The sequence below is a fragment of the Cervus canadensis genome, chromosome 32 (genome assembly GCF_019320065.1).
Source record: "Cervus canadensis isolate Bull #8, Minnesota chromosome 32, ASM1932006v1, whole genome shotgun sequence".
NCBI classification, from domain to species: Eukaryota; Metazoa; Chordata; class Mammalia; order Artiodactyla; family Cervidae; genus Cervus; species Cervus canadensis.
This window is the reverse complement of record NC_057417.1, coordinates 37,922,303-37,939,460: the sequence shown is the minus strand read 5'-3', so window position 1 is coordinate 37,939,460 and position 17,158 is coordinate 37,922,303. Positions and strand designations below refer to the sequence as shown.

Below are 17,158 nucleotides of genomic sequence, written 5' to 3'. Positions count from 1 at the left end.
AACACCAGGAAATCTGGCTGGCGAGGCTGAGGATGGGGGTGGGAGGAGCGAAGTGTGAAAATTTAATTTACCGAAATATTTTTCTTCCAGGAGAAGAAGCCAGTTCACCTAAACATATTAATGAGTTTACTTCCTCTCTAGCCCTCCTACTGGTGGGGAGAACCTACATCCCTTAGGAAACCTGTGCTAGACTTAGAGGATCTTCAGCAAGTTCTGGGAAACAAGTTCATTCAGAATGAGCCTACCAATTTGATAAAAGGAATTGAAATCCAGCATCTATACAAGGTATCAGCTCTCAGATCTTCTGAGAACTTTAGAAATAGTGTATAGAGGTTTCTGTTTCATTCTGACAGTTACAAGGTACATTTTGTGATAGATTGCTTTTTTTTTTTTTACATCTCAAACAAGCAGAACTTTATTAAACAGGCAGTGAGGGCAGGCTGACCCCAAAGGATTGGCCTCGTGATAGATTTTTAATTCCCTCTGTCACATTATCCCACAAATTAGAAGTATAACATAAAATGTCCTATTTCCTGTCATAAAGTTAAATGACTGGGTAGAGGGTCTAGATGATCTCTCTTGAAACAGTCTTGCAAATGCCAGGCACCTCTTGTTCGGGGTGCCCTAGAACTCAGTCATTTGATGGCCAGCTTTGATTCACCAGTGTTCTTATGCAGCCAAATCAAGTAGTAAACCAGATGTCACTGTTGACTTCCAAATGTGGAAGTGTTCATCCTCTCTCCAGTGTCTGCTGAGTCCTGTGTTGACCAAGGGCTCCCCTGACTGGATGCCTGGGGGTAAGCTCTATACCTGCTGTGTCCTCCAGAGGAGTCTTCCATTCCTCAGACATGATGGACCTATGGAGAGGTGGTGCCCTCTGTGTGGCTGATAGACGGTCAAAGTCAAGGCACTAGCTCAGCACTTTGTGTCACCTTCCTGATCTGTGAGATCAAGTGGATCACATCCTACTCCAGGGGATCCATGGCATGGGGGATCATCCCAGCTCCTCCACACCCTGTGGGAGCAGCTGGGAATGCTCCAGCTTCACTGGATTTACTGTGGCTTCAGTACGCAGGGATTTCTCCTCTTTTTTTTCTCATAACAGGCAGCCTGCAGGCACATGGTTCTGCCATGATGTCGGCTGCTCAGCAGAGCCATCCCAGAGCACTTTGCTTTCTACTCACTGACTTTCATTGATTTTCCCTGGACCAGTGGAAGCATGTAGCTCCCTGCTGTGTGCTTGTCATTCCCTGGTTGCAAGACGGCTGTTGTAGCTCATCTACAGGGAAAGATAAGAGCAAGGGGCTTTCTTTTGGGAAAAATTTTTTCCTTCCTGCCTTCCTGCCCCCCTCCCTCCCTTCTTTTCTGCCCTTCAGTAGATCACCCCTTCTTCTTGCCTGGAATTCTGCCAAGTGTCCACCTCGACTTCAGAAAGGAGACTGAGAAGTCAGGGAAGAGGCCTGTCACATTTGATTCATAATAATCACACCAAATGGTGCTGGGGGCAAGGAAGTGTGCCAGCTTCCCTTACTCAGCACCCTGCTCCCAAACGCAGTAGATGAATTGTGGGGAGGAGTGACACCCTGGTCTCACCCAACTATAGCGTCTGTACTCCAGACCCCGCACCTGGCCCTGAAATTGGCTAAGGCGTAGGCTGAAAGGTGATGTTACCTCTGCAGACAGCATTGTGGGTGATTTCATTTTCTTCTTTATGCTCTTATAAATGGATTACTTGTATAATAAGAAAAAAATAAAAACAGGCCAGTCTGTCTGGGGTTCTCTCCCGAGGACAACACTGCCCACGGAAGAGGCAAGGTACCCTTTCTCAGGGGCTTGGCCAGCACTGAGGAGCGAGGTAGGCTTGAGAAGCAGGGAGATGGTCTCATTCCAGCTCCAGGCCCTTCGTCTTTCAACTCTGGCCTCTGTGGTCTTGCTGCTCTCCCACCGGGTTCCAGAGGCCAGGGAAATCCCCCTAGCCTTGCTGGTCCTCAGTTGCTCCAGGCAGCTAAGCTCTGAAAGAAAGGGCTCCCTTTGTGGATTTCCACTTGGAGTTCCACTGTTGAACTTTCAGGGGAAATTGGTGTGGGTGCTCAGCCTGTCATAGGTTCTTCAGAAACGCCACAGGCATGTGTGTGTTAGGCTATCAAACTTGGCTTTTCAACAGGTGTTCTACAAGGGAAAGGATGAACTTATGGCAGTCAAAGACCTGACCATGAATCTGTACCAGGGCCAGATCACGGTTCTCCTAGGCCACAATGGAGCGGGCAAGACCACCACCTGCAGCATTCTCACAGGTGCGTGTGGATCAGCTCTCCCAAGGAGGCACTGGAGAGATCCTTGATCCAGATCAAGATTTTTTGGCTCGGGAGGGGGGATCGGGATGGGGAATACGTGTAGATCTATGGCTGATTCATATCAATGTATGACAAAACCCACTGAAAAAAAAAATAAATAAAGGGGAAAAAAAAGGAAAAAAAAAAGATTTTTTGGCTCCATTTCCCATCATTGGATTTCCCTGACATTTTTGTTTGTTGTTTGTTTTTTACCATCTAGTGATTCACATTACCCTGTGTCAGGAGGAGAGAATATCTAACTTTTTCAGTCAGTCTGAGGTACTTAGTTCCAAACACTTCCAGGAAACTGTGAACACTGCTGGGCATGTTTCCTTCCAGGCAAAACCTTCCAGTACAGTGAGGCACCACTGATCCCTCAATCAAACATTTCATCCAAACAAATCATACTTTTGATTGCCAGGGGCCCATTTAGAGTGATACCTGGTGAATTATGCTGAAGTTGTCTGTTTCAGAATAATTTTTATGCCTAAATAATTCTTCCCATCACTAAAATAATATCTGTGACATTTGAAAACTCATTCATTCAAGAAAAATGTATTTATTGAAGGGTTAACCCATGTAAGGCTCTGTACAAAACCAGCAAGATACATTTCCAAATCTCAAGGAGCTCTGAAAGCCAACCAGTTCCTCCACTGGTTTTGGACACAGAACACCAGACGTCTGGAGAGCTGTGAGCTCCTCCGAGTCCAGCTGCCACAACCCTCCTCACAGGTTGCTAACACACCTTCCACTGAAAACATTGAGGAGCAGTGATATTGTGAAGCTTGGTCTGAGGTGCCTTTGGTATTGGGACACACACACACGTATATATTCTTTTTTCAGATTCTTTTCCATTATAGGTCATTACAGGATATTAATGAATATAGTTCCCTGTGCTAAAATATAGTTTATCTATCTATGCTAAGTCACTTCAGTCGTGTCCACCTCTGTGCGACCCCATAGACGGCAGCCCACCAGGCTCCGCCGTCCCTGGGATTCTCCAGGCAAGAACACAGGAGTGGGTTGCTGTTTCCTTCTCCATCATCTATCTATAGTGATGTATATGTGTTAATCCCAAGCTCCTAATTTATCCCCCCCTTTCCCCTTTGGTAACCGTAAGTTTGTTTTCTATGTCTGTGAGTCTGTTTCTGTTCTGTAAATAAGTTTATTTGTATTCATTTTTTTTTAGATTCCATATATAAGTGATATCATGATAATTGTCTTGCATTTTCTGTCTTCACTTAGTATGATATCTTTAGGTCCATCCATGTTGCTACAAATGGCATTATTTTATTCTCTTTTTATGTCTGAGTAAAGCCTTCTTTATCCATTCTTTTGTTGATGGACATTTAGGTTGCTTCCATGTCTTGACAGTGAACAGTGCTGCTATGAACATGGGGTGCATGTATCTTTTTGAATTAGAGTTTTTGTCTTTTCCAGGTATATGCCCAGGAGTAAGATTGTTTGGATCATATGGTAATCCTGTTTTTAGTTTTTTAAGGAACCTCCAGACTGTTTCTCATAGTGGCTGCACTAATTTACATTTTCGCCAACAGTGTAGAAGGGTTCCCTTTTCTCCGTACCCTCACCAGCATTTACTATTTGTAAATTTTTGAAGTTAAGATGGCCATTTTGACTTGTGTAAGGTAATACTTTGTTGTGGTTTGCTTTGTATTTCTCTAATAATTAGCGATATTGAGTGTCTTCTCATATGCCTGTTGGCCATCTGTATGTCTTCTTTGGAGAAATGTTTATTTAGATTTTCTGCCCATTTCTTGATTGAATTTTTTAATATTAATCAGTGTAAGTTATTTGTATATTTTGGATATATTAATCCCTCGTCGATACATCATTTGCAAATATTTTCCTCCATTCTGTAGGTTGTCTTTTTGTTTTGTTTATGGTTTTCTTTGCTGTGTAAAAGCTTTTGGATCCCATTTGTCTATTTTTGTTTATGTTTTTCTTGCCTTAGAAGACAGATCCAAAAAAGTATTGTTATAATTTATGTCAAAGAATTTTCTGTTTTCTTTTAGGAGTTTGAGAGTAGCCAGTCTTACATTTAGTTTTATTTTGAGTTTATTTTTGTATATGGTGTGAGAAAATGTTCCAATTTTATTCTTTTACATGTAAATATACCAATTACCTCACCACCACTTATTGAAAAGACTGTCTTTTCTACATTGTATATTCTTGCCTCCTTTGTCATAGATTAATTGACCATAAGTGCATGGATTTGTTTCTGCCTTTCTATCCTATTCCACTGATGTATGTGTCTGTTTTCATGGCAGTATCATACTGTTTTGATTATTGTAGTTTTGTAGTATAGTGTGAAGTCAGGGAGCATGATTCCTCCTATTCCATTCTTCTTTATCAAGATTGTTTTTGTGATCCAGGTTCTTTTGTGTTTTCATACAAATTAAAAACCATCTTTTTGTTCCAGTTCTGTGAGGAAAAAATGCCTTTGGTAATTTGATACCAATGGCATTGGATCTGTAGGTAGCCTTGGTAGTTCAGTCATTGTAACAGTAATAACTCTTCCAGTCCACGAGCATGGTAGGTCCTTACATCTGTTGGTGTTGTCTTCAGTTGCTTTCATCAGTGTCTTACAGTTTTCCAGATTCAGATTTTTTTATTATCTCCTTAGGTAGGTTTATTCCTAGGTATTGTGTTCTTTTTTATATGATGGTAAATGGGATTGTTTCCTTCAGTCCTTTTTCTGATATTTCATTGTTACTGTATAGAAATGCAACAGATTTTTGTATATTAATATTTTTATCCTGCAACTTTACAGAAATATGTGTCCGTATTATTACTTAACTCTTACAGCAGTGTCATTACAAACACCTGTGTGTGTTTTGCTCAGTTAACCACGTTGGAACTCCTCAAAAGCAGGAAGGCCATCTGTTTCTACTACCCCTAAATGTCCTCGTACACTGTCATGGAACATATACTCCTTGGATGCTGCTGACTGTGACATGAAACATAGGATAGTATGTGTAAGAGCAGCAGACAAAGCAGAGGTCATCATTAAGCCTTTGTACTGTTGTGGCTCTGAATGACAATGACTTTAGGATATTATGTCTTCCACTTGCTTCTAGGACTTATTACTCCTTCAAGTGGAAAGGCATTTATCAATGGATATGAAATTTCTCAAGACATGCTTCAAATCCGGAAGAGCATGGGCTGGTGCCCCCAGCATGATATCTTGTATGATAACTTGACTGTAGCGGAACATCTTTATTTCTATGCTCAGGTGAGTCAGTGGGTGATAGACTTGGTTTCCTCTGTATCCACTTTTAAGGATGGTAAGATAACTTGCAACTTTCTGACTCAACCTCAGAGGGACTTGAAACCTCTTATGGACACTATTCCCTAAACATTCAGAAAGAGGAAGGGGTGTGGCATTTAAAATCTTTGAATTAAAAAGTTTCTAGAAAGTATTGTTTTAGTCTAATTATTTACTTCATTGATGAAATTCATATATCATAAAATTCACCATTTTGCTTATTTTGCAATATAAAATTCAGTAGTTTTAAAAACTACGTTCACAGTGCTCATCACCACTCTCTAACTACAGAACATTTTCATCTCCCTGAAAAGAAACCTGGATCCATCAGTGATCACTCCCCATTCTTCCTTCCCCCCAGCCCCTGGAAACCACTAATCTGCTTTCTGTTACTGTAGATTTGACTGTTCTGAGTAGTTCCTGTGAATGGAATCACACAAAATGTGACTGTCTGTGTCTGGTTTCTTTCACTTAATGTGTTCAAGAATTATCCATATTTCGGCATGTATCAATACTTTACTCCTTTCAATGGCAGAATAATGTTCCATTGTATGGAATTGTATGCCATATCTTGGTTATCCATTCATCAGTTGATGGACCCCTGGGTTGTACCTTTTGGCCATGTGAATAATACCATGAATACTAGTGTTCAAGTTTTTGTTTAAACACCTAGTTTCAGTTCTTTGGAGTATATACCTAGTATTGAAATTCATGGGTCACAAGATCTACCTCTGTGTTTAACTTTTTAAAAAACTTTCTGAGGTACTTCCATTCTAGGTGCCATAAATTGGTATCTCATGGTGGGTTTGATTTACATTTCTCCAGTGACTATAATGATATTAAGCATCTTTTCATTTGCTTATTGGCCATTTATTTATTTACTTGGAGAAATGTCTATTAAAGTCCTTTGCCCATTTTTCAGTTGGGTTGCTTATCTCCTTGTAGTTTAGCTTTGAGAATTTTTTGTGTGTTCTAGATGGTAGATCCTTATCAAGTATATGATTTGCAAAAAACTTTCTCCCATTTCTGTGCATTTTCTTTTCCCTTTGTTGATAATGTGCTTTGATGCACAAAAGTTTTAAATTCTGATGAAACTCAGTGTATCTGTATTTTCTTTAGTTGTTATGCTCTTGATGTCATATTTTAAAAAGCATCGCCTGGGATTTACACCTGTTTCCTTCTGAGAGTTTGTTACATTAGTTCTTACATTTAGGTCTTTGATACATTTTGAGCTAATTTTTAGATGGTGTGAGATAGAGGTCAGATTCATTCTTTTGCATGTGGATATTCAGTTGTCCAGCACCATTTGTTGAAAAGACCATTCTTTCCCCATTGAATGGTCTTGGCACCTTTGTCAGAAATCAATTGACTGTAGATATATGGGATTATTCCTGGACTCTCAACTCTATTTCATTGGTCTATGCATCTATCCTTATGCCAATACCACAATTTCTTAATTACTATAGCTCTGTAGTAAGTTTTTAAAAAATATTTATTTATTTATTTGGCTGTGCCAGGTCTTAGTTGAGGCATTTGGGATCTAGTTCCCTGATCAAACCTGGGCCCCCTGCATTGGGAGCATGGGAGTTTTTGCCCCTAGACCACCAGAGAAGTCCCTGTAGTAAGTTTTGAAATCAAAGAATGTGAGTCCTCCAACTCTTTTTTGTTTGTTTTCAAGATTGTTTTGTCTGTTCCAGGTCCCTTGCATTTCCATGTAAATTCTAGGATCAGCTTGCCCCTTCAACTTTTTATTCTTCTAATATGCTGTATCACTGCAATGCAATTCAACACTAACGATGGAGTCAGTGCACACTTCACATGCTACAGGCACAGTTCCCCACAAGACTGCTGCCACATCAGAAAATAGCCAGAGCTTGGGATTCCCAAACAAAGCACTTCCAAGAACCTGAATTTAGGAGTTCCCACTGACTCCTCAGTTTCACTGATTCACTAGAATGACTCACAGAATTCAGGATTATATTATATATTATATGTGTATATTATAAAGGATACGTAAATCAGGACCAGCCAAGAGAATAGACATGCAGGGTGATGTCTGGGAGGGTCCCAAATGAAAAGCTTCCATGTCTTAAGGGTGTGACACCCTCTTGGCGCATCACTGTAAGAGTAACTCACCTAAGCTTCACCTAAGTGTCTAGTTTTTACTGGAGTTTCATTACATAGGTTTGTGATCGAATCATGAACCTCGTGACTAAACTTAATCTGCACTCGCTCCCTCCTAGCAGATCGGGAGATCAGACTGATAACCTGGCTCAAAGCCCCAACTCTCAGATCACATGGTTGATCTTTCTGGTATGACCAGCCTGGATCTTTATCACTTCAGGAGCAGGTGTAACCTGAGGGTACTACCAGGAATAACAAAGACATATCATCACTCCCAGGATTTAGAGGCTCCTCCCAGTAACTGGGGACAGACACCAGCCAGATTCTTTATTATTTAATACTTACAATGATTCTTAATATATTGAACCTTTCTTGCATTCCTGGGATAAATCCCACTTCATGGTGTATAACCCTTTTAATATGCTGTAGTACTTAGTATTAATAAGTCATTTATTTAGATGGTTCAAGATGCAAAAGCAAGGTCTTCTCTGGCAGTCAGTGGTTAAGACTCTGCCCTTTCACTACCAATGGCCCAGGTTCAATCCCTGGTCAGGGAACTAAGATCCCACATGCCTCACAGCTTGTGGAATAAAAAGATGCAAAAGCCTTGTATCCCTTTCCCTAAAGGTAGTAACTTTACTGTGTATTTTTCTCATGTATGGTTTATGTATATATGAAAGCCCCCCCTTATTTGTGGGGGATTTGCTCCAAGACCACCAGTGGATGCCTGAAATCTCAGATAGTACCAAAGTCTATATGTCCTCTGTTTTTTTCCTGTACATGCAACCTATGACAAAGTTTAATTTCTAAATTAAGCACAGCAAGACATTAACAACAATCAATAAAATAGAACAATTATAACAATATACTGTAATAAAGGAGCTTCCCTGGTGGCTTGGATGGTAGAGAATACGCCTGCAATGCAGGAGACCCAGGTTCAATCCCTATGTCAAGAAGATTCCCTGGAGAAGCAGATGGCCACCAACTGCAGTATTCTTGCCTGGAGGATTCCATGGACAGAGGAGCCTGACGGGCTGTAATAAAAGTTATGTGAATGTGATCTCTCTCTCTCAAATTTTTTATTGTACTGTACTTAAAGGTGGTGCTAGTGGTAAAGAACCCACCTGCCAATGCAGGAGATATAAGAGTTTGGGTTTGATCCCTAGGTCAGGAAGATCCCCTGGAGGAGGACATGGCAACCCACTCCAGTATTCTTGCCTGGAGAATCCCATGGACAGAGGAGCCTGGGGGGCTACAGTCCATGGAGTTTCAAAGTCAGACACGACTGAAGCTACTTAGCATGCACGTGCTGTTCTTGTGATTTGATATGGTAAGATGCCCATGTGATGAGATGAAGTGAGGTGAAGGATTTCCGGCATTGTGACACAGCTTTAGGCTGTTGACCTGATGATTCATCAAAAGGAGGATCCAGGCTCCAGGTGATCCTGGATCATCAGATCATGGAAGTGTTGATGGTGGTTGGATGTCAAAAGCAGACGATGTCGATGGGTGGGGATCCTGGGCAGGACAGAGCAGCATGGCACATGATTTCAGTGTTCAGAACGGTGTGCACGATTTAAAACTTATGAGTTTATTTCTGTTAATTTTTTATTTAATGTTTTCAGACTATGGTTCACTGTGGGTAGTGGGTAACTAAAACTGTGAAAAGAAAAATCTCAGATAAGGAAGATAAGGGGGTACTGATCTACAAGCAAAATGCTTGTTGGGCGGTCCCCGGCCCCGTTAGAAGCCCTGGTGGACCTCCATCCCTGCCGTTTCAGCTGAAAGGCTTGCCGCGTCAGAAGTGCCCTGAGGAGGTCAAACGCATGCTGCACGTGCTCGGGCTGGAGGAGAAGCGGGACTCCCGGAGCAAGTTTCTGAGTGGCGGGATGCGGCGCAAGCTCTCCATCGGCATCGCCCTCATCGCGGGCTCCAAGGTAGGCCCGGGGGGCCTGCGGCGCGGCCTGCAGCCCGGGCGGGGCTCTGCCATCCTCACGATGCCGCCCCTCCGCCCTCCAGGTGCTGATGCTGGACGAGCCCACCTCGGGCGTGGACGCCATCTCCAGGAGGGCCATCTGGGACCTTCTGCAGCAGCACAAGAGCGACCGCACCATCCTGCTGACCACCCACTTCATGGACGAGGCCGACCTGCTGGGGGACCGCATCGCTATCATGGCCAAGGGGGAGCTGCAGTGCTGCGGGTCATCGCTGTTCCTCAAGGAGAAATATGGTGAGCAGGGCAGGCGGGCAACCAAAAGTCCATTCCGCACGGGGTCCATGTGGCTGGTCCAGGTGTGGGAGAAAGTGTCCACTGGTCACGTTCCCCGAGGGCCCCTGAGGTCAGGCAGGGAGCGGCCTTCTCTAGACGGCCTGTCTGCTCCCTGTGGGTGGAGACCCGAGGCCCAAGTGGAGGGGCTGTGAGAATGAGGAGGAGGAGAGTGGAAAGAATCTCTGAGACTTGGAATCAGAAGGCCTGTGCCTGAGCTCCATGCTGGTAGCTCTTCACCCTTGTTACCAAGATAGTTCATCGTTTTGTAGCCTTAGTTTCAGTTCGTTCAGTCGCTCAGTTGTGTCCGACTCTTTGCGACCCCGTGAACTGCAGCATGCCAGGCTTCTCTGTCCATCACTATCTTCCAGAGCTTACTCAAACTCACATCCATCTAGTCAGTAATGCCATCCAACCATCTCATCCTCTGTCATCCCGTTCTTCTGCCTTCAATCTTTCCCAGCATCAGGGTCTTTTCAAATGAGTCAGCTCTCCACATCAGGTGGCCAAGGTATTGGAATTTCAGCTTCAGCATCAGTCCTTCCAATGAATATTCAGGACCGATTTCCTTTAGGATGAACTTGCTGGATCACCTTGCAGTCCAAGGGACTCTCAAGAGTCTTCTCCAACACCACAGTTCAAAAGCAGCAATTCTTCAGCTCTCAGATTTCTTTATAGTCCAACTCTCACATCCATACATGACTACTGGAAAACAATAGTTTTGACTAGACAGACCTTTGTTGGCAAAGTAATGTCTCTGTTTTTTAATATTCTGTGTAAGTTGGTCATAGCTTTTCTTCCAAGGAGCAAGTGTCTTTTAATTTCATGGCTGTGATCACCATCTGCAGTGATTTTGAAGCCCAGGAAAATAAAGTCTGTCACTGTTTGCATTGTTTACCCATCTGTTTGCCATGAAGTGATGGGACCAGTTGCCATGATCTTAGTTTTCTGAATGTTGAGTTTTAAGCCAGCTTTTTCACTCTCCTCTTTCACTGTCATCAAGAGGCTCTTTAGTTCTTCTTCACTTTCTGCCATAAGGGTGGTATCATCTACATATTTGAGGTTATTGATATTTCTTCTGGCAGTTGTGATTCCAGCTTGTGCTTCACCCAGCCTGGCATTTTGCACATAAGTTAAGTAAACAGAGTGACAATATACAGCCTTGACGTACTCCTTTCCCAATTTGGAACCAGTCTCTTTTTCCATGTCCAGTTCTAACTGTTGCTTCTTGACTTGCATATAGATTTCTCAGGGGGACATGTCAGGTGATCTGGTATTCCCACCTCTTGAAGAATTTTCCACAGTTTATTGTGATCTGCACAGTCAAAGACTTTGGTGAAATCAATAAAGCAGAAGTAGATGCTTTTCTGGAATTCTCTTGCTTTATCAATGATCCAATGGATGTTGGCAATTTGATCTCTGCTTCCTCTGCCTTTTCTAAATCCATCTTGAACATCTGGAAGTTCATGGTTCACGTACTGTTGAAGCATCACTTGGATAATTTTGAGCATTACTTTGCTAGCGTGTGAGATGAGTGCAATTGTGCAGTAGTTTGAGCATTCTTTGGCATTGTCTTTCTTTGGGATTGGAATGAAAACTGACCTTTTCCAGTCCTGTGGCCACTGCTGAATTTTCTGAACTTGTTGGCATATTGAATACTGCACTTTCACAGCATCATGTTTTAAGAATTGAAATAGCTCAGCTGGAATTCCTTCACCTCCACTAGCTTTATTCCTTGTGATGCTTCCTAAGGCCACTTGACTTCACATTCCAGGGTATCTGGCTCTGGATGAGTGATCACACCATTGTGTTTATCTGGGTCGTGATGATCTTTTTTGTACAGTTCTTCTGTGTATTCTTGACACCTCTTCTTAATATCTTCTCCTTCTGTTAGGTCCATACTGTTTCTGTCCTTTATTGTGCCCCTCTTTGGATGAAATATTCCGTTGATATCTCTAATTTTCTTGAAGAGATCTCTAGTCTTTCCCATTCTATTATTTTCCTTTATTAAAATGAAGATTAAGAGACCATGTTCCTCAAAGAGGGAGCTAATGCCTGCATAGGGTGAGTTGTCCTCTCCACAGCGGGGTGCACTCCTGCTGGACATCCCACCACAGACATCCCCCTGCATTCCTGGACCCCAGCCCTCTGGGTTTCCCTCTAGCGTCTCTGACTGCTCCTCTGCATCACTTCTGCTGCTAGGCTTGGAAGCGCCCAGGTTGCTTCACTGTTTTTCCCCTGCTCACTGACTCAGCGGTCTCACTCAGGGTCCTGACTGACATGTGTCTGTGCTGAAACGTGTCTGCGCAGGACCTCTCAGCGGAGCTCCAGCTTGGTGCCTCTACTGCTGACTCTCCACACCCTCAGACAGGGAACGTGCCTGTTGGACTGTCCGTGGCTGATGCACAGCTGAACTCCAGCTCTTGACCAACACACCAGCTCACCCACAGTAAAGGCAGCTCCATCCGTTTAGCAGCTTGGCCAGAACCTCAGGGCCCCTGATCCTCTGTGTGTCATAGCCCACATCTGATCCATCTGCCAACCCCAGTGGCCTTGCCCTCCTGACACCCTGGCCCAGCCTACTGTCTCCCTGCCTGGATCATGGAAGTTGCTTCTAGCCCACGCCTGGCCTCTGGCCCACTTGTCAGAATGAGTGTGCCACTCTGCTGCTCAGTCCACTGATGACTTCCCATCCCACTTTCTGAAAGGAAAAGGCAGGGTCCTGGGAGTTGCCCAGATGCCTTGCTTAGCCTGGTCCTGCTACCCCAGCCATTTCTCCTGATATTCTTCTGCTCCCGCCTCAGGGCCCCCTTTCTGATCCAGGACATGGGCCGCCTCCTTCATCCCAGACCACATATTGCCACGCCTCCTCCTTTTCCTCAGGTCTTCAGTCCTTTCAGAGATGTCACATTCTCAGTGAGGCCTTCCCCACCTTCAAAGTCACGATCCCCAATATTCTGTATCCCCTTCCTGTTCATCTTTTGCCTTAGCACTTGATACTAGCGTGGCCTTGATTTACTTATTTACCTTATCATATGTCTCACGTTCCTGTAATGAAAGCTCCTTGAGTGAGAGTAGGGATTTTTGACTGTTTGATCTGCTGCTATATGCTCAGTATCTAAAAAAGTGCCCGTCATGTCATAGGAGCTCAGTGAATGTTTGTTGAATGACTACAGTGCCAGCAATGTAGTAACAAGTGTTACTAGTAGCTTCTGAAAGAATGTTTAGAATACCATAGGGTATGTGTTCTCAAAACATAATTAAATTATGAAAGAGATATTTTTGTTTTTAACTTTAATGTTCAAGGTCTCTCCCTGCTCAATTTTCACCTCCCCACATTAGTTATCCCTTAAGCAGAGTGTTGCCTTTAATGCAGCCCTCCTTTATTTTGCCTAGTATTGCTAAATGCTGTTATCACTTCCCAACTATGGAGTCAAAGGAGAGACTCAAGAATAGTATTATAGACCTCCCAAGGCAAATCCACCACAGGTCTCCAGCTTGTCTAGCCTATGGAGCTGTCCTGTTCTAGGCTATAGAACATTAAGTGTAACTAAAAAGAGAAAAACCATTTCATGATGTTTTAAATGTTTCAGGTGCAGGATATTATATAACTCTGGTAAGAAAACCACATTGTGACACAGAGAAGCTTTCTCTTCTGATTTACCAGCACATACCATATGCAGTCTTCCAGTCTAGCATTGGAGAAGAACTAACATTTATACTTCCTAAAGAAAGCATGCACAGGTATGGACCTGAGAGGGCTGGAGTAATTGTTTGCATATGCTCAGTGTTCAGTCATCTCTCCCGTCCCTGTCCTCACCAAGGGCTCTCAATTCTGTAATGGTCTGGATCTCTAGGCGTTTGATATTTCCTAGAAAGACACCGCACTCCAGCCAGAGTGCACTTGAAAATACAGGACTCTGTTGTTGCTGTTTAGTCACTAAGTCATGTCTGACTCTTTTGCAGCCCCATGTATTGTAGCCTGCCAGGTCCTCTGTCCATGGGATTTCCCAGGGAGGAATACTGGAGTGGGTTGCCATTTCCTTCTGCAGGGGATCTTCCTGACCCAGGGATCGAACCTGCATCTCCTGCACTGGCAGGAGGGTTCTTTACCATCTGAGCCACCAGCGAAGCCTTTTGGTCATGTTCCCTCCCTCCTTAAAAACCCCTGATGGCTCCCAGCTGCTTTCAGATTAAAATCAAATTCTTTATGATGGTGTCAAAGGGGCCCTTGACTGTGTGAACTCTAATTACAGGTACCCAAGTAACTGAGCTCAGATGAAAACTACTTGATTTTCCTTTATATTACAGTTGACCCTTGAACGACATAGGTTTGAACTGTGTGAGTCCACTTATACCCGGATTTTTCAATAAATAGGTTATTATGGTACTACACTACCCTTCATTTGGTTAAATCTGTGTATGCAGAACATTTGGATTTGGAGGGCTAACTATAAAGTTATAAGTGGATTTTCGATGTGGGGTGGGAGCCGAGGTCAGCCTTGTAATTATTTCAGACCTCAGACTCGTTCCCAACATGTCCCTCTCTCCCTCTCCTCAGTCCTCATGTTTCTTTTGGATAGGAATCTTAGTTATACTTCATTGAGAAAGTAAACACCATCCGACAAGTGCTCTATTTATCCGTTTTAACAGACCTACAGACTTGCTTTTTTCAACACCAGCTCAAGTACTCAGCCACTTGGGAGTTTGCTGGTTTGATTATTTCCTCTTTCATCTACATCATCAACTTCTCTGTCTTTGGCTCGTGTCCACAAACATATTAGTGTGCTCTGGAGATACACTGTCTTGAGCCTGCCTCTCTTTCCAGCCACCACTCCATGTCCTGTAACCCTGCGCAGCTGAAGCTCTCTAAAAATAGGTTAATCAGCTTGCTTTATCTCATTGCCCATTCGGTCTACTTCACACTGACTTTCACACCCTTCATGCGAGCTGGAAAAATGCCTATTCAGGTCTTCTGCCTGTTTTAAAATTAGGTTGTTTGTCTTTTTGATATTGAGTTCAATGAGCCATTTATATGTTTTTGGATATTAACCCCTTATCAGTCTATATACTATTTGCAAATATTTTTTCCCATTTCAATAGCTAATCTTTTTTTTTGTCAATAGTTTCCTTTGCTCTGCAAAAGCTTTTAAGTTTAATTAAGTCCCATTTGTTTTTGCTTTTGTTTCCTTTGCCTTAGGATATAAATCCAAAAACTGTGTTCTGCCTTTGTTTTCTTCTAGGAGTTTTATGATTTCTGGTCTTACATTTACGTCTTAGTCCATTTTGAGTTTATTTTTGTATATGGTGTGAGAATATGTTCTGATTTCATTCTTTTACATGTAGCTGTCCAGTTTATTTCTCAGCACAGCTTAACAAAGAGACTGTGTTTCCGCATTGTGTGTCCTTGTCTCCTCTGTTGTAAGCTGATTGGCCGTAGCTGTGTGGGCTTGTTTCTGGGTTCTCTGTTCTGTTCCATTGACCCACTTGTCTGTTTTTGTGCCAGTACCATACTCTTTTGATTACTGTCGCTTTATGTGATACTTCCAGCTCTGGTCTTTTTTTTCTCAAGATGGCTTTGGCTATCGAGGCCCTCTTGCGTTCCCATGAAAATTTTAGAATTATTTGTTCTAGTTCTGTCAAAAATGTCATTGGTATCTTGATAGAGATTGCATTGAATGTGTAGATTACCTTGGATTGTATGGTCATTTTAACAATAATAATTCTTCCAATCTAAGAACAAGTGTATTTTTCTACCTCTTTGTGTTGTCTTCAATTTCTTTCATCAGTGCCTTATGGTTTTCCAAGTACTGGTCTTTTATCTCCTCAGGTATGTTTGTCCCTGGCTGTAATGTTCTTTATGTGATGGTAAATGAAATTGTTTCCTTCATTCTCCTTTCTGATAATTTTTTGTAAGTGTATAGAGTTCTGTATATAGAACAGAACAGTATAGAACAGTAGAGTTCTGTATATTAACTTTGTATTCTTCAAATTTTACAAATTCATTTATGAGTTCTAGTAGTTTTTTTAGGCATCTTCAGGATTTTCTACATATAGTATCATGTCACTTGAAAATGGAGACAGCTTTACGTCTTCCTTTCCAATTTGGATTTCTTCTGTTTCTTTCATGTCTAATTGCTGTGGCCAGGACTTCCAAAACTATGTTGAATGAAAGTGGTGAGAGTGAGCATCTTTGTCTTGTTCCTGATCTTAGAGGAAACACTTGCAGTTTTTCACATCAAGTGTGATGTTAGCTGTGGGCTTATATGTGGCTTTTATTATGTTGAGGAACGTTCCTTCTATTCCCACTCTGTGGAGAGTTTTTATCATAAATGGATATTGAATTTTGCCCAGAAACTTTTCCTTCATCTGTGGAGACAATCATATGAGTTTTATTCTCTAGTTTGTTAATGTGGTGTATCACATTGATTGATTTGCAGATACTGAACCAACCCTTGCATCCCTGAAATAAATCCCACTTGATCACAGTATGTGAACCTTTTAATATGTTGTTGAATTCAGTTTGCTAATATTTTATTCAGAATTTTCGCATCTATGCTCATCAGTGATATTGGCATGTAATTTTCTTTTTGTGTGTGATATCTTTGTCTGGTTTTGGTATCAGGGCCTTATAAAATGAGTTTGGAAGCTTTATGTCCTCTGCAGTTTTTTGGAATAGCTTGAGAAGGGTTTTTCTTCTCTAAATGTTTGGTAGAATTCACCTGTGAAGCCAACTGGTCCTGGACTTTTGTTTGTTTGGAGTTTTGTAAAATTATTTCTGATTCAGTTTCGTTACTGATAGTTGATCTGTTCATATTTTCTATTTCTTCCTGGCTCAGTCTCGTGTTTCTGTGAATTTGCCCATTTCTTCTTTATTGTGCATGTTATTGGTCTATGATTGTTCATAAACAGTTCTTATATTCCTTTGTGTTTCTGTGGTGTCCGCTGTGGCTTCCCCTTTTTCATTTCTGATTTTATTGATTTGGGCCCACTTTCTGTTTTTCTTAATGAATCTAGCTAAAGGTTCATCAGTTTATCTTTTCAAAGAAACTCCTCTTAGTTTCATTGCTTTTTTCTATTGTTTTTGGTCTTTGTTCATTTCTGCTCTAATATTTATGATTTATTTTCTTCTACTAACTTTGGGTTTTG

At 42.1% G+C, this 17,158-nt stretch overlaps 1 protein-coding gene across 1 annotated transcript in view; it reads left to right on the top strand.

The window, feature by feature from the left end:
- LOC122433474 (ATP-binding cassette sub-family A member 17-like) overlaps positions 1-17,158 on the top strand; it is an 86,706-nt gene that overhangs the window by 28,002 nt on the left and 41,546 nt on the right. The window contains exons 10-15 of the mRNA XM_043456469.1: positions 142-285; positions 2,165-2,294; positions 5,432-5,586; positions 9,525-9,680; positions 9,763-9,973; positions 13,603-13,753. Of these exons, the coding sequence (XP_043312404.1) occupies positions 142-285; positions 2,165-2,294; positions 5,432-5,586; positions 9,525-9,680; positions 9,763-9,973; positions 13,603-13,753 (947 nt within the window). The remainder of the gene's footprint in view (positions 1-141; positions 286-2,164; positions 2,295-5,431; positions 5,587-9,524; positions 9,681-9,762; positions 9,974-13,602; positions 13,754-17,158) is intronic.